The sequence below is a fragment of the Hippopotamus amphibius genome, chromosome 1, assembly GCF_030028045.1.
Source record: "Hippopotamus amphibius kiboko isolate mHipAmp2 chromosome 1, mHipAmp2.hap2, whole genome shotgun sequence".
NCBI classification, from domain to species: Eukaryota; Metazoa; Chordata; class Mammalia; order Artiodactyla; family Hippopotamidae; genus Hippopotamus; species Hippopotamus amphibius.
In genome coordinates this window covers 131,336,217-131,359,757 of record NC_080186.1, presented here as the reverse complement: position 1 = coordinate 131,359,757, position 23,541 = coordinate 131,336,217, and the positions used below count along the sequence as shown (strand labels likewise).

The window sequence follows — 23,541 nt, the reverse complement described above, 5'->3', positions numbered from 1 at the left end:
CTTTTCTCCCAGGTCCAGGTTATAGACCAGGATTATAGTAGTCCACTTTGTTGAATGCCTCACTTGAATAATTTGTTTTGGGGGGGATCTAAGTAATAGGTCTGGAAAAGGCAACTGACCTTGTTTCTCACAGGAATCAGGGAAAGAGTTAGGACTGAGAGTATATGTCAGCAGTAGTCCAAGGCATGAAGCCACATAAGGAGGAATTGGGCTAGAACTGGTCTTTGGCAATCCATTTAAACTGTAGCACTGAATTGAGACACATAGTTAATTCTGTTTCTAGGCCCAGGTTGGGCACTTGAGGGTGTTTCCTAGGCTAGAACAGTGCTTTGAGAATGACAGCCCACTAGAGGGAAGAGCCCAGCAAAGATCTAGGAAATGCAGATAATAGTCTGTTAATCTAATTGAATAGAACAGTTATTGAGTGCTTGTTGACTGTCTCTTATTTGTTCAGCAAGAGGTCTCTGAAATTGATACAATATACCACTCTAAAGCTCTAGGCCAGAGAATGTGTTAACTACAGAGGGCAGCCGGGCTTAAATTGGCTCTTTACATCAGTCTAAGAAATGATACTGTATCTAGACTGAATGAGAGCAAGGAGTTCAGTTTAAAGCAGAGGTTCTCCGGGAGGGCTTGTTAAAACACCTCCTGGGCCCTACTCTCAGAGTGTCTGCTTTAGTAAAAGGTCTGGGCTGGAGCCCAGGAATCTCATTTCTAACGCAGTTCCAGGTTGATGCTGCTGCTGCTGGTCCTGGGATCACACTTTGAGGACCACTGATCCAGGAAGAGTTGATGAAGTGGGTGTAGCTGTTCAGTTCTTCTTGATTAAAGCCTTCACAGAGGAGGAAAGGGGAACTAACCTGTCAGTTTCTACCACAGTTAAGACCCTGTGCCAGGTGATTTGCAGTCATTTAAATTAACCCTTGAAACCACGCTGCAAAGTAGTCCTTATCCCTATTTCCCCTCTCAACATACACATGTTCAAAATTTACTGGAATAATTCTTACTTCAAGGACAGCTTTTACTTATAACTCAAAGAATAATGTTGCATATACCTTTATGAATGCGGTTTTATTTAATGTAGAGGATATGTTAAATTCCATTGTTGGCAGTTATGTATTCATTGCTCTTCTTTTAGATTTATAAGGGATATAAAATGTAGATTCACTTAGCAGTAATGACTATACAATAGGTGGAATTGTTGAGACATTATGTTTTCTCATATAAAATGTAAATGGCCATCATCACAAAATCTAGAAACAACAAATGCTGGAGAGGGTGTGGAGAAAAGGGAACTCTCCTGCACTGTTGGTGGGAATGTAAGTTGGTACAGCCACTGTGGAAAACAGTTTGGAGCTTCCTTAAAAAACTAAAACTAGAACTACCATATGATCTAGTAATCCCACTTCTGGGCATATACCCAGAGAAAACCATAATCGCAAAAGAAACATGTACCATAATGTTTATTGCAGCACTGTTTACAATAGCCAGGACATGGAAGCAACCTAAATGCCCATCAACAAATGAATGGATAAAGAAGATGTGGCATATTTATACAATGGAATATTACTCAGCTATAAAAAGGGATGAGATGGAGCTATATGTAATGAGGTGGATAGACCTAGAGTCTGTCATACAGAGTGAAGTAAGTCAGAAAGAGAAAGACAAATATTGTATGGTAACTCATATATACGGAATCTAAAAATGGTACTGATGAACTCAGTGACAAGACAAGAATAGGGACACAGATGCAGAGAATGGACTGGAGAACTCGAGGTTTGGGGGGGCAGGGGGTGAAGGGGAAGCTGAGACGAAGTGAGAGAGTAGCATAGACATATATATACTACCAACTGTAAAATAGATGGCCAGTGGGAAGTTGCTGTATGACAAAGGGAGTTCAACTGGATGTTGGATGATGCCTTAGAGGACTGGGGCGGGGAGGGTGGGGCGGGGGGAGTCGAGGGAGGGAGGGAATACAGGGATATGTGTATAAATATAGATGACTGACCTTGGTGTACCTCAAAAACTGGTACAAGAGTGTAAAGCAATTATATTCCAATAAAAAAAATGTAAAGTGAATTTTTAGATCACAGGAAAGATGGGCCTATTTTAATTTTTTTTTCCCCTTTTGGCCATGCCACGTGGCCATGTGGGATCTTAGTTCCCCAACCGGGGATGGAACCTGCACCCCCCCTGCATTGGAAGCTCAGAGTCTTAACCACCGGCCTGCCAGGGAAGTCCTGGGCCTATGTTAATTTTGTCAGTGTTTTTTTTTTTTTAAATGGTGCCAATTGGTTATGGACCAATCCTATTGTAGAAACAAATAAAGGGAGGGATGGTGAATTTCACAATAGTTGGTACTAAAAAACGGCCAAATTCTTGATATTACAATCACAATACTTATTCCTTTAAAGTGTTCTTTGTTAATATCATTTTTGAAAGGTCAACTTGATTTTAGTGACTTTAAGTGAAGTTACTTTGTATTGTTGTTTGACAGGTTCACACAGAATTATTAAAAAAAAAAAAAGCAAAAACAAAAACAACAGTGATCTAAGCAGCTGAATTGAAGGCATTCTGGGAAACCTGCTGTTTGTTGTGGAAATCATCTTTGATCTTAAAATTGAAGGTAAAGCTGGAAAGGAATTTACAGACGAGAAAAAAAAGAAGTTTGCGATTGGACTCACAGGATCTGGGCTTGGAGATGCCTCAGGTAAATCATACAGAGTAGGTGCAGAGTTTTATATTTTCCCACCGCGTTTGGTTCTGTAAGTGTCAGACCCTTAACACAACTTGCTATACCACCTTTTAAAGACATTTTACTTCTGGGCGCAACTGGTTTTGAATACATGTCTTTCCTTTGCTATAGCTTTGAAATTTAACGAGGTTGACACAGGGAACAATGTGAAGGAAAATTTGGTCAGAAGGTAGGCAGAAGCGCTAGCTTTTATGGGGGCTAAACCAACTCCCCTGAAAATTAATCTGCCACAGAAAGCCCATTTCCATCTCCTCTGTCTTCTTGTTTCCCACTTGTTCCTTTCCCTTCATGCCCATTGAATTCAATTAGGAGGAAATGGTGAGGGACTTCAGCCTTTCTCTCTTTCACACATACACACACCCCACTCCTCCCAATACTTATATATACCTATACTTCCCACAGAACGTGTTTAAGCATGACTGTATCTATTTATATTATAGTAACTGCTTTGAATTGATCAGTTCTGATTTGAGGCAATCACTGAAACAATCAGTGAAGTCCTGTTAGCCCCCACTCTGCATATCCACACTTCTTCCCTTCCCCCTCCAGTGGTTAGGTCTTTTCCCTCCCCTTTTTATTCTGGGGAGAAACCTAGAAATAATGAGAGGGCAGGGACTGTAAGGTGGCTTTATGTAGGACCAGGCAGAGCTATGCCTTGAGCACAGGAAATCAGCAACTTGCTGAGATGGTGCAGTGATTTGGAGGCAGGCAGCGGAGGCAAATAAAGGGGATTTGCTAGCTGATAGTAAAAAGACCAATGGCCTCCCTCCACCCCAACCACTATACCAAGTGGACTGTAGATACCCATTTTGAGTTCTTTCCCATTCAAGGTTTCATTTGCTCTTTATTGAATACTTGAATTCAGGTCTATAAAAACACTTATTTTGAGCTTGTATCCTGGCAGTCTTGCAGAAAATTAGAGAAGGAAAAGAATGGGATGGGAAGTACCCATAAAGAAAAACATGGTGAAAGAGTGTGTGTAAAGGAGTCAGTCTGTGGTAGGTAGAAGATATATGAATAGAGAAATATAAGCAAGTAGACTAATATAATTTTAAAAGTTTTGACAGACTTGCAGGAGAAGAACAAAAAGGCAAAGAGGGAATTTTTATTCTTTCCCATCTTCTTCGTTTATCCAAGTTAGATTTCAAAGTGAGGACTTTGACTTGTTTGGGCCACTTTTAGGAGTCTTAGCCCAAACTTCACTCTGAAGTGATTTGTATAGATATTGAAATGGTAAAGGGGGGATGAAGAGAAAAGAAGAAGCATTAACTCTGGGTGCCGAGTCGTTTTTTTCTCCCTTTCTTATTTATCATAGAAATTGTACCCTTCTCAGAGATCAGGCTTCAGGCTGCTGAGTTCATGCCCCAGTTGCTGGACTCACTCAGCAGATTTTTTGATATTTGGCTGATCCTATCTCCATCACCTTCGTGGAGGCATTTGTTGGACTAGAGATGCCCAAAGGGTCTTCTGCTTGTTTTGGGAGATAAGACATTGAACTCACTTAGGAGTGTGGAGTGAGACTGTCTTGCTGCCTCTGCAGACCCCAGGAAATGGCAGGGGATGCTCCACTGGATGGAGTTAGAACAGCGAGTGTTGCTAGAGATGGGTTTGAAGAAATGTTACATAGCTAATAAATAAAAGCACTCCTTAGGTACTCTGTGCTGACTCTGATGGCTAAATAAGCTTTAGTTTTTAGAAGTTAGGTATTATTAACCATTGTCCCACTCTATTCCTATTCCTGTGTTTAATGCATCTTAGTTATTTTCCTAATATAAATCCATAGTTAGTTAAATATTTTAAATGTACTAAAAAGCAGGAATAAATACAAAATTGTTCTGAAAATTATTTAATTGGTGTGGGGGTGGGCCTTATGTGTAATCAATTGGTCTCAAAGCAGTCATTAACTTTCCAAAATTAAAATCACTCTGTTGTAGCCTAGTGTAAGCGGAATGGATCCGCCTTTTGGGGATGCCTTTCGAAGCCACACCTTTTCAGAACAGACACTGATGAGCACAGATCTCTTAGCGAACAGTTCAGATCCAGACTTCATGTACGAGCTGGTAAGTAACATTTTCTTGGATTCTGCTTTAATCAATTTGGGGTAAAGGTGTTGTGGTATAGTTTTTTATTTATAAATGCCTAAAAAAAGAAAAAAAAAGATGTGATTAGGTCAAATTTTATTCTTGTCACTATCAGTCTAGTATTTTAGAAGGATGTGTGAACCCATTGAACACAGTAAGAGGAAAGGTTATCTAAATATCCTTAAGTCTAGTTTTTGACAGTGGAGATGGAAAGCAGTCTTTTTAATAGGCCTAACTGCTACAGGACTTTTCAGCTGCGGTATTTAGGAATGATAACATTGAGCAAGGCATATGACACAGAGAATGTGAGACAAAAATAGCAATTCCAAGCAATATCTGAATATACTTATCATTTATTCTTCAGGTAAATAGACTCTTAAGATTCTTAAGGAAAACACTGAGAATAATTTAAATTACTTGCAGAGGTGAATCTTCCGGTGTGTAAACTATACTTCAGTAAAGCTGTCAAAATACACAGAGACACACATGCAAGCAAAAAAAACCTCAACCTCCCTGCACGCACCCCCCCCCCCCCCCCCCCCCCGGCCCCAACAAATGGAGAAATCGAAACAGAACAAAAACAAACTGGAGAACTGAACATTTCCTCATTTTCTTCCTGAGCCTTCACCCACCAAACTTTCTCCCCAGAGATAATTACCACGAACAGAGTTTTTCTATGCATATATAAATATGTAAGTATTTTAAATTGGATAACGTATTGATACAGTATTCTGTAACTTAAGTCTTTTTAATGTAAAAAGCATGTGGTAAGCGGCCTTTCATCTTAGTACGTTAGAGCTTAACTGCATTCTTTTTAATGGCTGCATAGTCTTACTGACATGTTAAAAGTCATATCTCTACCCATGAGGAGTACCATACTCCTCACGCCCAAGACTTGTAGCAAGGTCTTACCAAGATCTTCTCTTTCCGTGGCTAAGTTTCAGCTCTCTTTGGATTTCTCTTCACCTGTATATTTAAGTTCTCCCTTAAGAAGACATATTCTGTGACGAAGGTAAGGCCTTCATTATTTGCTTTATAACTGAAGCTTGTTTCTAAGAGGGTCCCAAAATCCGTCTAAGTTAAAGATCAGGAAATGTAAGCATTTTTCAGGAAGAGTGTTTATAGTGAAGTTTAAGAGCCCTTGACCATACCTAAGCTTCTCAGGGGATATATCTTCCCTCTTTTTTTTTTTCCTTGCCCAAGGAAATGATATTAAGTGAAATGGTAGAGTGTCATGTAAGTAGTCTTTATCTTAAAACAGAACAGACCAGAGGCTGAGAACCGATTTATCAATTTGATATATGGAAGTGAGGATGGAGGTAAATAATTCTTTCCTCAAATATGGTATGTGATTTTTATTTTTAAACCTTTCTCAGGATAGAGAGATGAACTACCAACAAAATCCTAGAGACAACTTCCTTTCTTTGGAGGACTGCAAAGACATTGAAAATCTGGAGTCTTTCACAGATGTCCTGGATAATGAGGGTGCTTTAACCTCAAACTGGGAACAGTGGGATACATACTGTGAAGACTTAACGAAGTACACCAAACTAACCAGCTGTGACATCTGGGGAACAAAAGAAGTGGATTACTTGGGTCTGGATGACTTTTCTAGCCCTTACCAAGATGAAGAGGTCATAAGTAAAACTCCAACTTTGGCCCAGCTTAATAGCGAGGACTCTCAGTCTGTTTCTGATTCCCTTTATTACCCTGATTCACTTTTCAGCATCAAACAAAATCCCTTGTCCTCTTCATTCCCTGGTAAAAAGATTGCAAGCAGAGCAGCTGCCCCTGTATGTTCTTCTAAGACTCTTCAGGCTGAGGTCCCTTTGTCAGACTGTGTCCAAAAAGCAAGTAAACCCACTTCAAGCACACAAATCATGGTGAAGACCAACATGTATCATAATGAAAAAGTGAACTTTCATGTTGAATGTAAAGACTATGTGAAAAAGGCAAAGGTAAAGATCAACCCAGTGCAGCAGAGCCGGCCTCTGTTGAGCCAGGTTCATGCAGATGCAGCAAAGGAGAACACCTGCTACTGTGGTGCCGTAGCCAAAAGACCAGAGAGAAAAGGAACGGAGCCTCTGCAGGGCCATGCCACTCCAGCTTTGCCTTTTAAAGAAACCCAGGAACTATTGCTCAGTCCCCTGCCACAGGAGGGTCCTGTGTCAATTGCAGCAGGAGAGAGTAGCAGCCTTTCTGCCAGCACATCGGTCTCAGATTCATCCCAGAAAAAAGAAGAGCACAATTACTCCCTTTTTGTCTCCGACAACCTGGGTGAACAGCCAACCAAATGCAGTCCTGAAGAAGATGAGGAGGACGAGGAAGATGCTGACGACGAGGACCACGATGAAGGATTTGGCAGTGAGCACGAACTTTCTGAAAATGAGGAAGAGGAAGAAGAGGAAGAGGATTATGAAGATGACAAGGATGATGACATTAGCGACACTTTCTCTGAACCAGGTATTGTCGTACTTGGAGACTTACCAAACTGAATTTCCCCTCCTCTCTTCAAATAGAAACTTTTGCTGTGGATGCTTTCTTTGTCCTAGTTAGGGGATTAAATGACTTAGTATCTTGACTTGGGTATGTAATTGCTTTCATCTATCCAAACAGCTCTAAAATAATCACTCTTGCTCATGTGTGGTGCATGTGCTGATTCCTCGAGGGCTTCTTCTTAATTTATCTTACATTAAGTGACCTGATTTGTCACTCTCTTGAGCAGCTGTGCAAAGATGCCAGAATTGATTGGTTTAAAAAATATTCATGTTTCTGCATGTGTCCCTCTGTTACAGTTGAGGTAAGTTTGGAATCCCTACAATGGTGAACCAAGCAATGATGGTTTATATTACTCATCCCTAATAACCAGCAAAGCCTACTTAATGAATAATGGAAAAGAGAGCTTTTCTTTGTGTCTGCTGCATCTTTCATTTGCAAAGTATTTTTCCATTGAAGCAGAATACATGCTACAATTTAATGAGCGTGAAGCAGTCTCTGCTCTATTTATATATAGTGCATGTAAATAAAAGGGAGAAAGAAAATGAAACCTGTGGGGAACTGGTTCACTTCAGCATGTACGTGGTTGGGCTCTTGCGGCTGTTGGCATGTGCAGTTTATTTATGAAAATGGTATTGCCAAGTGGCACACAGTTAAAAATGCACAAAGAAGTGAAGATCTTCATATTTAAGTGAAAGTTACTTCCTTTAAAAATAATGTTGATCCTATAACTTCTACATAAAAGACCAAGTTGTTAAAAAAAAAACACCTTTGAATTGTCAGAGTGAGCCCTTTCATGGTTGGAATTTCGGGCAGTATAAATATTGATATTTAATTTTCAGAAAGGTTTTTCAGCCATAGTAGCTGTATTGTAGCCCGTGAAGCATATTATTACTGAGAGACTTTCCTCTTAGTGAAACCGTTCTCTTGCACAAATGCTTAGATTTGTGCATTTGATACAACTAAGTTGTTTGACTTGGGTGGAGTTTCAAGTAAGGGAAAGGTACTTTACTGTGGAGGAAAAGGGTTTTTCCCTTTTCTTTGGTTTACTTTAGCACTCAGTATAGTCTAGATAGAACAATTGTCTTTTCTACTTAGCAGGAAAACTTTTCTCTCAACACGTTAGTGAAATCTGCCTTGAGGTATTTCAAGGAGAGTTGTCTTTGCAGTTAGCAGTAAGTTATATAGCTCCCTCCCATAGAGAGACCAGAGTGCTGTCCGTGAGTGAGTGGTCTTTAAAGCCTGACAGCTCAGCCCTATTCTTTTGAGTCCCATATTTAGAATTAGGGTGGTGGGGTGGGGAAGGGTTGAGACAAGGAGTAATAACTAGGGTGATAATTAGGAAATAGAAACTGTGGGGAAGAAAATGCCTTTACCAGCTGGTGCGGAAAGGAATATATAAATCCAAGGGAGTTGGTAAATCACACTGTCGTCAGCCAAGGCAGACAGCGACTATACTGTTTATTCCACTTCTGGGTGTAGATTTGCTTTTCTTTAACTTTTTTTGTGTGTGTGTGATGGGATCTTAGTTCCCTGACCAGGGATTGAAGCTGGGCCCTCGACAGTGAGAGCACAGAGTCCTAACCACTGAACTGCCAGGGAATTCCTGCTTTTCTTTGACTTTTAACTCCAGTTTAACTTCATCCTTGATCTTTTGACTTGGTTTTACCTGGATAAGTGTGCTGAGAGATGAGTAGGTCCGTGAAGAGAAACCAATTGATAAACTGGCCTTCATTTCCGTTTTCTCAGCCTTTTGACTCTCATGGGGAGGGGGATCCAGTGTTACAGTTGGCGTTTTCCTGTCCTGCCACGTTCTCTTGCCCTGTCCTTGTAGGAGGACCCTGATTTGTGAGTTTGTGAGTGTTAAGCAGTCAACAGCGCTTTAAAACAGAGATGCGTTAGCTGCCGCTCGACAGGGGAAGCCCTCCTCTTGGCGCTGTTTAACAATGCTAGATGTTTGGACAGCATTCAGTTCACTTACTTCCAGTTGACTTGAAGTAAAACCTCTTTGGTTAGTGTTACTTGAACACGTCTCACAAATGTCAGCGAATGACATGCTTTAACCACAAATCAATGATATTTTGTGCTATTTTGGGGGCCTTTTCACATTTGCTAATGAAAATTTCCCTTCTTTTTGGAAGATAGAGCTAAACAAGAGACTTTAAGAATACAAATGTGAATTATTGGTGAGAAGCAAGAAAAAATTCTTCGAAGCAGAAAAGTGGGAGAGTTATAGTTTCTTCAGAGTGCTAGTTTTAGAGTGGGTTGATTGGTTTAATTTGCAGCAGACAGTTTACAAAGGCCCTTTTGTGATGACTAGCTCCCTTGATGCTGTTTCTTGGCAGTTGGCTACAACAGTGCCTGAGCCTACAAAGCTCCAGGAAAGGTGTAAAATGGAGTTTCAGTCCCTACTCTGGACATGCTCCCAAGTTTTAATAGAGCCTATTCTGTGGACAGGCTACAACTGTTTGGGGTCATGGAATTACATGGTTGTAAGGCTAAGAATTAGGCCCCCAGAATGAGAGTTTGTTTTGTAATCCCTACTAAACATTTTCATGATTGACTTTGCCAGCTTAATGGCAGTAATCTGCACTAACCAAAGATGTGTGATCAGAAGTTTTAGGTGTCAGTGTGGACTTTTTGCCTCCCTTTTGGTGATTGTGTCAGGAAGGAATGAGTTAGATCAGTATGGCGATCCATCAGATGGAATGAAAATGGAGAAGAGAAGGCTCCATGGGAGATGTTACATTAAAGAAATCAATGATTTGTTTAAAAAAATTGGGGGGTGGGGTACCTATTTTTTGTGTTACGCGCTGTGTTTACCAGATGATTGGCTATGCAGAGATGAACAGAATAGACGTGATCCCTGTCTTCATGCAACTTAGAGTTGAGTGGGTTTATTTACTGTCATGATTTCTCAGTCTTCTGATCTTAGGTGTATTGTGACTTGGCAAGAGAGGGATGCAGGATGAGAGTTTCTTAAAATTAATATGATCACAAAACTCACTTGAGATTGAAGGTGTATTTTATAGTAATAGTGTTCCTCAGAACACACTTCGAGAAATATGTAATCACCTTAAATGCAAGACCAGTGATCCGGGAATATAATTTTATTGCATTCTGCTTGATCACAGCAGTCTCTCTATTGAAAGGCAGATGACTTCTGACAAATCCATTGTGTGTGTGTGTGTTATTGTGAATTTATGGTGTATGCTATTAGAAAATGTTAAAATATTAGGTCAAAGTAAATTGATAACCCTTAAATAATTTTTTGGAAAAAAGGATGAGCATATGTAAGTAAATAAAACCTGGAACTCATTTGGGTGGGAGAGAAGAAGTCCAAACCCTAATGACTCTTTGGATTTAATGTGAAATATGTGCGGGAAAAAGATCTGTTTTGACCGTTTGACTGGATAGGTACAGGCAAAATGGGAAGCCCAACTGGAGCAGGAGTCGTGGGGCCTGAGCCAGTCCCAGCTCTGCCAAATCACTTAAACCCTCTATAAGCATGTTTCTTTGTGTAAATAGGGTTAAGAGCCTCTTCCTACCCAGTTCTGAGAAGGCTCGAGTGAAATATGTGAGTACCTTGAGTGAGAGAGACAGTGTTTTGCCAGAAATCTAGGCCACCTTAGGGAGCATATGAAACCGTCGAGGCATGGGTTGCCTGAGGAAGCTGTATGTGAAAATGCTTCTCCTGTACTTTGGGCTGGGGTAGACTTAAATGTGGGACACCAGTTCTTGACGTTGATAGGAAGATGGCAGTGTTTTGGTTGGTGCCTCTTGCCTGTGTTGCAGTGTTCGCAGCCATACTAGGGTAATCTTTGTGAGCCAGTAATTTTAGCTTGGCCTAGTGGAGCAAGGGCCTTTTTAAAAAGTCCATTTCTGGCGACACCATGTGGCCCTTGCCCCTTTTCCAGAGCTAGGTTGATAACTGGAAATCCTTTAATTTAAATAAAATCCTTTAATTTAAAGTGAAACACTAACACAAATAAGATAAAGTTATTACTTTATGTAGCTAACAAAATTTTTGAAAGTCAGATTTCTGAAAATGATTGTGTCACTTAACGTGTGCCTCCTGTTTTTTGTTTTTTTTTTTTTAGCATGTATACTTTAGGGGGTTCTTTGTTGCTGTGCGCAGGCTTTTCTCTTAGTTGTGTGAGCGAGTAGGGGCTACTCTTTGTTGTGGTGTGCAGACTTCTCAGTGCGGTGGCTTACTTGCTGTGGAGCACCGGCTCCAGGCACGCGGGCTTCAGTAGTTGCAGCATGCAGGCCGTATAGTGAGGGCTCAATAGTTGTGGCGCACAGGCTTAGCTGCTGTGCAGCCAGTGGGATCTTCTCGGACCAGGGATTGAACCCGTATTCCCTGCATTGGCAGGCGATTCTTAACCACTGTGCCACCAGGGAAGCCCCTGCCTCATTTCTTAAGAAGAACTAAGGTTCTCTGTCATGCTGCCTGCCATGTTGTTTTGTTTGTTTGGTTTTGTTTTTTTTATTTGTTTAAAATACTACATAAGCATTATAATGCTGTTAAGCCAGCAGTGCTAAAAAAGCTTGTCTTTACTGTTGCCTGGAAATCATTCTGCTCTCCAAATTGATTCTTTTTTCAAAGGTCGTGTTTATCAAAGCTTAACAGTAAAATTCACCCCTTGTTAAGTGTACGCTTCTTTGAGTTTTGACAAGTGCACATAGTCATGTGACCACCAGCACCACCGCAAGTCAAGGCATGGAATAGTGACCACCCCCCAGATTTCCCTCCTGTCCTTCATAGTCAGCCCCACCCTCCACCCCCAACTCCTGGCAACCACTTTGTTCCTGTACTTTTGCTTTCCCAGAATGTCAAATAAATGGAATCATGTTCCTAATTAATTCTTAATCTAAAGAAAACCTTGTAAAATTCTAAAATTCTGTTTTACGCCCAAAATGTGCGGATGTCATCACTTTCTTAGTGTCAGTTCCAGAGGAGTCATGTTTTTAGAAGGGAAAGCGGTCATTTTGCTTGGCCAGTGCCGTCCAGTTTTGCCTTGCTGCTACCTCAGGTTTAGGGCTGTGTACATCCTGTGCACAGCCCGTCTCCGTTGCCCCATGTACCTAGCACCTATTGGGGGAGGGCCTCTAAGATGAGCATGCTCTGAGGGTGTTTTAGGTTTATAGGTCATCCTATATTGGGTCTGACCAATAGTTCTAGCGGCTCAGAATTAAGTATTTTCTGAAACTTCCTATTAATAGGGAAAATAACTTCTTAAAAAGTGAAGTAAATGCAAATTGCTTCCAATAAAATATTAATTAGAATAGGCATATAAGTTTTTATTTGAATAGCCTCTGTGAGAACTGTCATTTGTGTACTTTTACAAAAGGGTGGGGGGAAGTAGGAAGAAAACCACTGCTACCTCACAGAATTCTTCCTGGTAGGATACCATCTCAGAAATGCACACAGCTTTCTGTCTGGGGATGTTTCAGATGCATAAATATTAGACAGAAGACACTAAGAATAATTGTATAGTGTCTTTTGACATTCCTGTGGCTGTTTTTTTTTTTTTTTAATTGAAGTATAGTTGATTTACACGATGTTGTGTTAGTTTCTGGTGTGCAGCAAAGTGATTCAGTTACACATGTGTATATTCTTTTTTATTATAGGTTATTACAAGATATTGTGTATAGTTCCCTGTGCTATGCAGTAGGAACTTATTTTATATATAGTAGTGTGTATCTGCTAATCCCAAACTCCTAATTTATCCCTCCTGCCACATTCCCCTTTGGTAACCATAGGTTTGTTTTCTATGTCTGTGAGTCTGTTTCTGTTTCGTAAATAACTTCATTTGTATCATATTTTAGATTCCACATATAAGTGATATCATATGATACTTATTTTTCTTTCTCTGATTTACTTCACTTCATATGATAATCTCTAGGTCCATCCATGTTGCTGTAAATGGAGTTATTTCATTCTTTTTTATGGCTGAGTAGTACTCCATTGTATGGAATTTATTATACATATGTCACATCTCTATCCATTCATATCTGTCATTGGACATTAAGGTTGCTTCCAAATCTTGGCTATTGTAAATAGTGCTGCTATGAACATTGGGCTGCATGTATCTTTTCAAATTAGAGTTTTCTCCACATATATGCCCAGGAGTGGGATTGCTGGGTCCTATGCCAACTCTATTTTTAGTTTTTTAAGGAACCTTCATATTGTTCTCCATAGTGGCTGTACCAAGTTACATTCCCACCAACGGTGTAGGAGGGTTCCTTTTTTTCCACACCCTCTGCAGCATTTATTGTTTATTGACTTTTTAATGATGGCCATGCTGACTGGTGCAAAGTGATACCTCATTGTGGTTTTGATTTGCATTTCTCTGATAATTAGTAATATTGAGAATCTTTTCATGTGCCTATTTGGCCATCTGTATGTCTTCTTTGGAGAAATGCCTGTGTAGGCCTTATGCCCTTTTTTTTTTTTTTTAACCAAACTCTGAATCCTGAAAACAAAGCCATATCTTTTCTTTTCTTTTCTTCTTTTTTTTTTAATCAGGGTATACTTGTTTTACAGTGTTGTGTTAGTTTCTACTATGCAGCACAGTGGAGTTGCCTGTGCTATACAGCAGTTTCTCATTAGTTATCTATTTTATACATATTAGTGCATATGTGTCAATCCCAAGTCCCAATTCATCCCCCCACCCTCACACCTCCCCCCTTGGTGTCCATACGTTTGTTCTCTACATCTGTGTTTCTGCCCATTTTTTGACTGGATTGTTTGTTTTCCTGTGGCTGTGTTTCATTATTCTCTTAATCTTATGTGAAGATACAAAAGAAAAGTGTCATATACTAACCAAAGAGAAACCTAAGGAAGATAAAGTGTAGTTATCTCTGTTTATTAATCTCTAAATATTTTGTTAGATAGCTCTATATTAAAAGTTATTTTATATAGATAGCTAGTGGGAATTTGCTGTATAACAAAGGGAGATCAACTCGATGATGGGTGATGCCTTAGAGGGCAGGGACGGGGAGGGTGGGGGGGAGTCGCGGGAGGTAGGGAATATGGGGATATGTGTATAAATATAGCTGATTCACTTTCGTGTACCTCATAAGCTGGTACAAGAGTGTAAAGTAATTACATTTCCAATAAAGAGCTTAAAAAAAAAAGAAAAAATTATTTTATAGACTTGGTTTATTATCTTTGACATGCTAATAATGTTTTTAGATGAAAGGAAATATGTTAAGTGATAAATAGAGGGGATCTTTTTCTTTATCCTAACTGGTTTATTGAAATTTATGAAACTTAAAAAATTCGGTGGGGGGGGCCTTTCTTTTTTTTAAGGCTATGAAAATGATTCTGTGGAAGACTTGAAGGAGATGACTTCAATTACCTCTCGGAAGAGAGGTAAAAGAAGGTACTTCTGGGAGTATAGTGAACAACTCACACCATCACAGCAAGAGAGGATGCTAAGGCCATCTGAATGGAACCGAGATACCTTGCCAAGTAACATGTATCAGAAAAATGGCTTACACCATGGTAAGAGGGGATTGCGATCATATACCTTGCCTCCCTCCCTCCTTCTCTCCCCTCCTTCCTTCCTTCCTTCCTCCCTCCTTCTTGTTTTTAAAATGTAGTTGACATACCTTATTATCTCATTGTCAGGTGTATTACATAGTGATCTGACATTTGCACGCGCATGATCACCATGATAAGTATTGGTAACCATCAGTCCTGGATCTTTCATGTTGCTTTTAAATAGAGATAGTAAATGATAATGCTTAATCATCGTGCATTATATGTAGGTATTCAACCCTTCTAGCAAGTTGGAGAGTAGAACAGTAGAGCTGCTGTATTTGCTGTGACTGCTCGCTCTTTATTCACAAACAGCTTTTATGAGTGTTGAGAGCCATCAGCTAAACAGGGAAGAAAGCTTGTGTAAAAATAATTTCTGGTCACTTCTTATTCTACATATCCTACCCAGGAAATGACCAAGAGCCTGCTGATTCCTGACCTGTCCCAGTTGCCGTAAGCAAGAAGGGTTGAGAAGGAAGAGAATGGGCTCTGGCATCTCTTTCTTTCATTCTTGTCCAGTCTCCAGGCCTAAATGTAAACTGGGAGATTGGAATCAGAATGGTGGTGGGGAGAAAGAGGAGGGAAAGGAAAAGAAAGGAAGAATAATTGTGGAGAAAAGGAATGGAGTGGGAAGAATTGAATGGTAGGGGTCAGGAGAAGCTTATAATCTTAGGTAGGCCAGATTTCGAACTGTGAACCCTGGAGGATGTAATTGAGTAGAATTTCTTCTGCACAAATGTTATTTTTACCTTAACCCAAGGTCTGTGCTGAGAAGGTGGAGGTCAGTAGTAGGCTTGGAGCTCAACAAACAGTTTAGTAATTGCTCATGCTATACAGATTTAAGTTGCTAAGCACTTTTGACACAGAAGTTGTATCAGAAGTATATTTGTGCCTCATTTTCCCTTTCCACTGGCACCCAGGTCTGTAGTCTGCTATCTTTCAGTGAATAAAGACCTAGTTTTTGACTTCAGATCAATTTTCTACCAGAAATGAAAAGACAGGTCCAACAAATAGGTTCATGTAGCATATGGTGGGTACTAGGAAAGTTGTTCAGGGTATTATATAGTTCAGAGGACAGAGCCATTCCTCAGAGCCATACCATTGCCTGCAGTGGTAGGGAAAGTCTTCTTGCGTCTTCTATAATGTTATTTATCAAACTAAATGAAGACATGGTTTCTGAAAAGGCAGTCTTTATTTGTTGGACTTTTGAGTCCAACACAGGAATATATATGTCTGACAAATTTTCAGTCATAGCCGCATAAACATCTTGGTTTGGGTAAAATCTCCAAATTTGTTCCTGACCGTATAATGTACCCTAGTCCTGATTTTTGTGTGCAGGTGAACTTGCACTCCAGTCCTGAGGTTTGAGATGCTTATTACTTCCATGCAGATAATTAAGAATCTGTCATACTGGGGCTAGAAGCCTTAAGGTGGAGAAGGATTGGGAAAAGGCTGGAGTTGTGCTGTATTACTCCCATTTCTTGCTGTCACAAGGTGGGAAGGAGAGGAGGCCAGCCCTTCTAGCATAGGTGGTTCATATGCTGAGACCTCTGAAAAAGAAAAGAGGGGAGGGGAGAGATGGGTTTTTAAATATGGCTATAGAAAATATATCTCTTGTTAAATAAAACGATCTCACTTAAACTTCTTTTAAACCATCTATAGGAAAATATGCAGTAAAGAAGTCACGGAGAACAGATGTGGAAGACCTGACTCCAAATCCTAAAAAACTACTCCAGATAGGCAACGAACTACGGAAACTGAATAAGGTGATTAGTGATCTGACTCCAGTCAGTGAGCTTCCCTTAACAGCCCGGCCAAGGTCAAGGAAGGAAAAAAATAAACTGGCTTCCAGGTAAATGCTAATCATGTTCACTCATGCGATTGAAGTCTAGGAGGTGAGGGTAGACTTCAGTGAGCTTTCGTAGAGGAGATGGCTCTCAGCTGTTGTTTCAGAAATATACTTTTATAAATACTACAATGAGAGTATTGTAATTTTTCCTTTGAAAGTAAAGAATGGTATTTATGCTTCATGGAAGAAATTTTTGAAGGAGAGAGGTGAATGAACTCAAGTGCCTTATATTATACTATAAAAATGAAAAATTTAATCATAGCTTTTTTTGTTTTGCAGTAAGTCAGGTTTTCTTTTTATTGAGGTACAATTTACTTATAAAATTCTTCCCTTTTAATGCATCCTTCTCTGAGTTTTGACAAACATATGCAATTATGTAACCACAACCACAATCAAGATATTGAACATTCTATCACCTTAAAAAAACCTTCTATGCCTCTTTGTAAAAGTGAATTCCTTCTCTCACCCCTAACTTGTCACAACCACTGATCTGTTTTCTGTTCCTACAGCTGTGCCTTTTCTAGAATATAAATGGAATCATATTACATGCAGCCTTTTGAGTCTGGCTTTGATTTCACACAGGATGAATTTGAGATTCATCCATGTTGTTGTATGGAGTAACAGTTTGTTCCTCTTTATTGATAGCAGTAGTCCTTTGAAGTGATATACTATAGTGTATCTGTTCACCAGTTGAAGGATAGTTGAGGGGTTTCTAATTTTTGGCAATTATGAATAAGTCACCATAAACATTCACTTACAGGTGTTTATGTGAACATAAGTTTTCATTCCTCTTGGGTAAATACCCAGGGGCGTATGTTTAACTTTATAAGAAACTGCCAAAGTAGGTATTTCCAAAGTAATGAAGTAAATTAAAACAATATTTACTATTTTCTGAAGTAGCTATGTGTACTGTTTTATATCCCCTCCAGCAACATATGAGGGCTTTGCTTACTTCACATCTTCTACAACACTTGGTACTGTCAGTTTCGGTTTATTTTGGTATACTAGCCATAGCTTTATTTTTGAATATATGCTGAAATTTTAAAAAATCAGTTTGGATAAATGATTATGTTCTTGGATGATTGAGGCCCTTCATGTAAACATCAGAAGGTAGTGATTTTTGGTTGCTATTAGAAAATGTCTGACAGCGGCAAAAAGAAGTATATTTCTGAATGTTCACTTTAAAAAAAAGTGAACTAATTGCTCCTTCCTTTCACAGGGCTTGTCGGTTAAAGAAAAAAGCGCAATATGAAGCTAATAAAGTGAAATTATGGGGCCTCAACACAGAATATGGTAAACCTACACTTTTAAGAGTTTGATTAACTTCCTTTTACCTTGCTGACCACTCTCTTTTTCCTTGGTTGTATTTGTTTTCCCTGTATTCTTCCCAGCTTTAGACCAGCCTCTTTTTTGTTCATTCACTCAGTAAGCTATATACTCACTCTTATTCATTCATGTCCTCCTCTCAGTGTGTCTATCTGTGGCTCGCCAGGCCAAGTCTCACCTCTATCCCAAAGAGCTCATCCTCTTGTGACCGTGGTAATCTCTGACTTCCGTTTTACAGTTGTGTGCTGGCTTAGCCAATTTTATTGACTAATGTATATTTTAACCTTTGAGTGGATAGTTTAGAAACGTGTTTTACAAATGTGATTGATCATTAGAATCATCTGTGTGTACGTGTTAAACTGTAGATTTCTAGGCTTCTCCCCTAGAACCCAGGAATCCATATTTTTAACATTACCCCAGATTACTCTTATGCAGCCATCCTAGTACATATTTGGGAACTGTTGGTTTAGATCAGTGCTTCCCAATCTTTCACATCATGGTACATGCGGAAAACTATCTCTGAGGCATCCTGGAGTATAACAGAGTAGGCTGCTGATGGGAGGAGGCGTACACCTGGAGCCCACCGCTCTGCTACTCTTCCTTAAGCCTGGTACGATAAGAGCTCGTATGTTCCTTTGCCTCTAAAATTGTCCTCTTCACTGTGTTGCTCTTGGGTTGAGTTGTATCTGAAAGTGGAACAGTGGCTAAGTGATGGATTATTATTTGTTTCCAGAGATTTTCTTAAGTCCAGCATGATGTCTGGCACATAAATGCTCAATAAATGTTGTTCAGTTTTTCTTAATCCTTTATCTTGATTATCTTGTTTCCATTTGTGAGGACAGAAAGAGGATTTCCAACTGTGATGTTTACAACTTGTGAAATGAACTGATGGTTTTATTTATTAATGGCCACACAGGAACTGTAATCAAGGAAAATGAATTAGGTAAACAATAGTTGGTTTGTAGGAGTGGAGCTCTACCCCTTTTCCTATTATTCATTCTTGCTATTGAAGCATTTTGACCGTGAGCTCTGTGAGTATGCATATGATTGCAGTGTCATGGGCATTCGTATTTCATTTTAGAACCCAGCTGACTCACACTGCAAGGACATGTGGTGGGCTACTGGGAGCCTCTTTTTCTCTGGACACTTTGGCATATATCTGTGTGTTGTTCGGTTAATAAATTTATCCATAATGATGTCCGTCCGTGCGGCCATATATTTTTGCATTTGTGTGTATGTACATGCATGCCCACGTACACATGCTTTCTGTCTGTGATGTAAGTATAGTCTGGAGTGGGGAGCATTTGGGGAATTGGTGTATTCCCAATTGTGAGGAAGGGCCAGGAATGTATTTCTGAATATGTTGTTCTATCTCAAACTGAGTTTTTGATGGCCTTAAATTTTTCTTGTTTCCAAAGCTGACTTAAAGCCTCTAGATATTTTCGTGTAGGAAAAGGCCTGTTTTTAAAAGGTAGCATTTTCTTCTCAATTAATCAGAATGGAGGAAAAGGATCTTCTCATTCATTTATTTCTCTTCCACTTCTGTCTGACTAGCTTCTTTTCTCCAGTCTTGGGAAAGAGCAGACTCAATGCTCCTGTGTAGTTTGCCACATGTAGTTTGAAAGTTCTTCCCAGAGTTTCTGGTATATCTCTCAACGGAATGGTGCCCTTGATTCCTCTAGGTATCTGGGAGTCACTCTGTTATTGCCTTGTGGAACGCTTTTATCCGTTACCTGTCTTTTTGACCCAATGGTTTCTAGAATTTGTGATTTACACATCAGTGACATTGGAAGAAGATTTTGGAACTTGGGAACCATAGGGTTGCCAACTTTATATTTTGCCACATGAGGACATTAAAAAGAACATCATCTACAATTACTGCCATTTCAAACAAGGAAGAATATGTTAGCATTAACAAATCGAGACGGGCAAAATCTCAGAGTAAAGTTAACTTTATGAAAAATGTACTCTGTTGTCCTTATCCTTTTTAATTTGTCATCAGCTAGCACCGTTCCAAGGACTAGCTTCAGGGCCCAGTCTGTGCTACTCATCCCGTCCTATCTTACCAAACCTCCTCCTCCTATTGATTCCTTCTGCCAGAGCTCACAAGAAGCTGCTCTGTGAGTCAGATGTAAATTTGTTGAGTCAGAATGAGAGGTAAAGCCACTAAGAGGACTGGACCTTCATTCTGATTGACATATTTTATCCCTAAGCAAGCTATATGAGAAAATTAAAACTGGAAGATTCTTGGATGAATATGGAATCAGAACAGGAGGGGTCCATTAGATTTAAGGTTTGGCCTCACTTTCTGAGCCAGATGCCTCTGTCTCCTCACCCAGAAGTTTTTGATGTTATTAGAACCCTTCACCTCTGCCCTCCCTGCCCCCAGTGTCCTGGCATGGACACTGTCCAGGTTGAGAAGAGCTGTTCTGCTCTGTTTCAATTTTGATTTTATAGTCGTTTTTTTTTCTTATTAAAAGTGACCTGGGGACTTCCCTGGTGGCGCAGTGGTTAAGAATCCATCTGCCAATGCAGGGGACACAGGTTTGATCCCTGGGCCAGGAAAATCCCACATGCCACGGAGCAGCTAAGTCCATGTGCCACAGCTACTGAGCCTGTGCTCTAGAGCCCGTGAACCACAACTATTGAGCCTGTGTGCTGCAGCTACTGAAGCCCATGCGCCTAGAGCCTGTGCTCTGCAACAAGAGAAGCCACTGCAATGAGAAGCCTGCACACCACAATGAAGAGTAGCCCCCGCTCACCACAACTAGAGAAAGCCCGTGTGCAGCAACAAAGACTCAATGCAGCCAATTAATTAATTAATTAATTTTTAAAACATGACCTGATTTACTTTATCTGTTGAGGATGGGGGAACCTCATTGCTTCTCATAAGTCCAACCTGCATGTAAATGTCCTTACTTATATTTGAGTAAATGGTGTTCTCTCTCAGTTATTCATGAAGAAGCATAAATTTCTTGTTTCATGTGATTTAGTGAATTAGCTGTGCTTTCCTTGTTTAGTGACACATTTTATATATATTGTCCCTGCATGTAGTTTTAAACTGCCTCCCCACCCCACGCCCCCAGTTATTTCTGATTTCCCTCTTCAATATTAGTCTAGGTTGGTCTCTTCTAAGTATTACAAGGCAAGGAATGACAAATGACTGATTTCAAAGCCATGTCTGAAATAGTAGAGATTTATTTCAGACCATAGGAATCCTGTGTGTTGAAATTGGAGATGTGTTCCCCCTTGCAACTTTATTGAAGTATAACTGAAGTACAATAACTCTACATACTTAAAGAGTATTATTTGGTTAGTTTGGACATATGTATATACATTTGAAACCAGTTAAGGTAATGAGCATTTTGATCACCTCCAAAAGTTTCCTAGTTCCCCTTTGTAAGCTAATCCTCCCTCCATTTCTATCCCTGAGTAGCCACGATTTGCTTTCTGTCACTGTAAATTAGTTTACATTTTCTGAAACTTTATATCAATGGAATCCTACCGTATGTTCTCTTTTTTTGCCTGGCCACTTTCACTCTGCATGATTATTTTAAAATTTCTCCATGTTGTTATCTATATCAGTAGTTAAATCCTTTTCACTGCTGAGTAGTGTTCCATTGTGTTAGATACATTGCAGTTTGTTTATCCATTCACCTATTGATGGATGTTTGAGTTGTTTGCTTTTGCTGTAACAGAGCTGCTATGAATATTTCTGTACAAGTGTTTGTGTGGACATATATTTTAATCTCTCTTGGTTAACTACCTACGAGTAACTTCATAAGAAACTTCCAAACTTTTCCAAAGTGGCTGTACCATTTTACATTCTCAAAAACAGTGTAGGAGGGTTCTAGTTGGTCCATATCCTTACCAACAGTTGGTAAGGTCAGTCTTCTTACTTTCAACCAACGTAATGGGTATGTGGTAGTATCTCATTGTGGTCTTAATTTGTATTTCATTGATTAATGATGTTGAACATCTTTACTATACATACTGGCTATTCATACATTTTGTGTATGTGTGTGAAATATCTATTAAAATACTTCGCCATTTAAAAATTTTGTCTTCTAAAAGTTCTTTATTCTAGATACAGGTTCTTTGTCTGATGTATGTATTGAAAATATTTTATACTAGTCTTTGGATTGCCTTTTTGTTTTCTCACTGAAATCTTCCAAAGAGCAAACATTTTTAATTTTGATGAAGTCCAATTTGTCAGTCTTTCCTTTTATATTTTATATTTTTTTATGTTCTAATTAGAAACTCTGCCAACTCCAAAATTGTATTTTCTTGTATATTTTCTCCTAGGATTTATATAGTTTTAGGTTTTACAGTTAAGTTTATGAGATCTTTTTCAGGTTTAATTTTTATGTATGGTGTAGGCTAAGAGATTTTTTTTCCCCATATGAATATCCAGTTGATCAAGCACCCTTCATTGAAAGGACTTTTCTTTCCCCATTGAATTGTTTTTGCACCTTTGTCAAATCAGTTGATCCTGTGTGTATGGGTCTACTTCTAGGCTCTGTATTCTGTCCCATTGATGTATTTGTCTGTCTTAATGTGAATATACAGTGTCTTACTGTAGTTTTATAGTAGATCATAAAAGTCAGGTAGTGTTAGTCCTTGTTAGTCTTCTAATTTTGTTCTTTTCTTTCAAAGTTGTTTTAGCTCTTCTAGGTCCTTTGCATGACCATATAAATTTTGACATCAGTTTATCACTTTTTACAAAAAAAATTTCTTGGAATTTTGATTGGAATTGCTTTGAATCTGTAGATCAATTTGGGGAGAATTATCATCTTAACAAAATGGAGGCTTCCAATGCAGGAACTTGCTATCTGTTTCCATCTAGTTAGGTCGTCTTTAATTTCTTTCTGACTTGTTTAATAGTTTTCAGTGTAGCGTGCTTGAACATCTTTTTTTAGATGTATTCCTGAGTATTTTATATTTTTTGGTGCTGTTGTAAATGGACTCATTTTCGAAATTTCAAATTCTTTCTTGGTAGTATATAAAATGAATTTTTGCGTATTACTCTTATACCTTATTTTCTTGCTAAATTTGTTAGTTCCAGTAGTAGATATGTAGATGCCATGAAATTTTCTATTTAAGCAGTTGTCATCTGCAAATAGAAATGGCTGTATTTATTCCCTTCTGATCATTATGCCTTTTAACTCTTTTTCTTGCCTTATTGCAATGTCTAGAACATTTGAATACAAGTGGTGACTGCCTTGTTTGCAGGGGAAACTTTGACCTTTAAGTTGATGGTGGCTGTAGGCTTTTTTAAAGATGAGATGCCCTCTAGTATTTTGAGTAAGATTCCTTCTTTTGCTAATTTTACTTATCATGAATAGATATTGAATACTGTCATTTTCTTTCCTTTTTTTGCGTTTGTTGGAACAGTCACGTTGTTCTCCTTTATTCTGGTAATATATACACATTTTCCTGTTAATATGGTGAATTATATTAACTAATTTTTTATTAATCCAACCTT

General features: G+C 39.1%; 1 protein-coding gene across 2 annotated transcripts in view; it reads left to right on the top strand.

Annotated features, from left to right (window-relative positions):
- The window catches only part of CREBRF (CREB3 regulatory factor), a 59,667-nt gene that overhangs the window by 23,393 nt on the left and 12,733 nt on the right, over positions 1-23,541 (top strand). For both annotated transcript variants that reach the window (XM_057728925.1, XM_057728933.1), the window contains exons 2-7: positions 2,498-2,710; positions 4,690-4,815; positions 6,213-7,299; positions 14,651-14,845; positions 16,544-16,733; positions 17,950-18,023. In XM_057728925.1, the coding sequence (XP_057584908.1) occupies positions 2,702-2,710; positions 4,690-4,815; positions 6,213-7,299; positions 14,651-14,845; positions 16,544-16,733; positions 17,950-18,023 (1,681 nt within the window). In that variant the 5' untranslated portion in view covers positions 2,498-2,701. The remainder of the gene's footprint in view (positions 1-2,497; positions 2,711-4,689; positions 4,816-6,212; positions 7,300-14,650; positions 14,846-16,543; positions 16,734-17,949; positions 18,024-23,541) is intronic.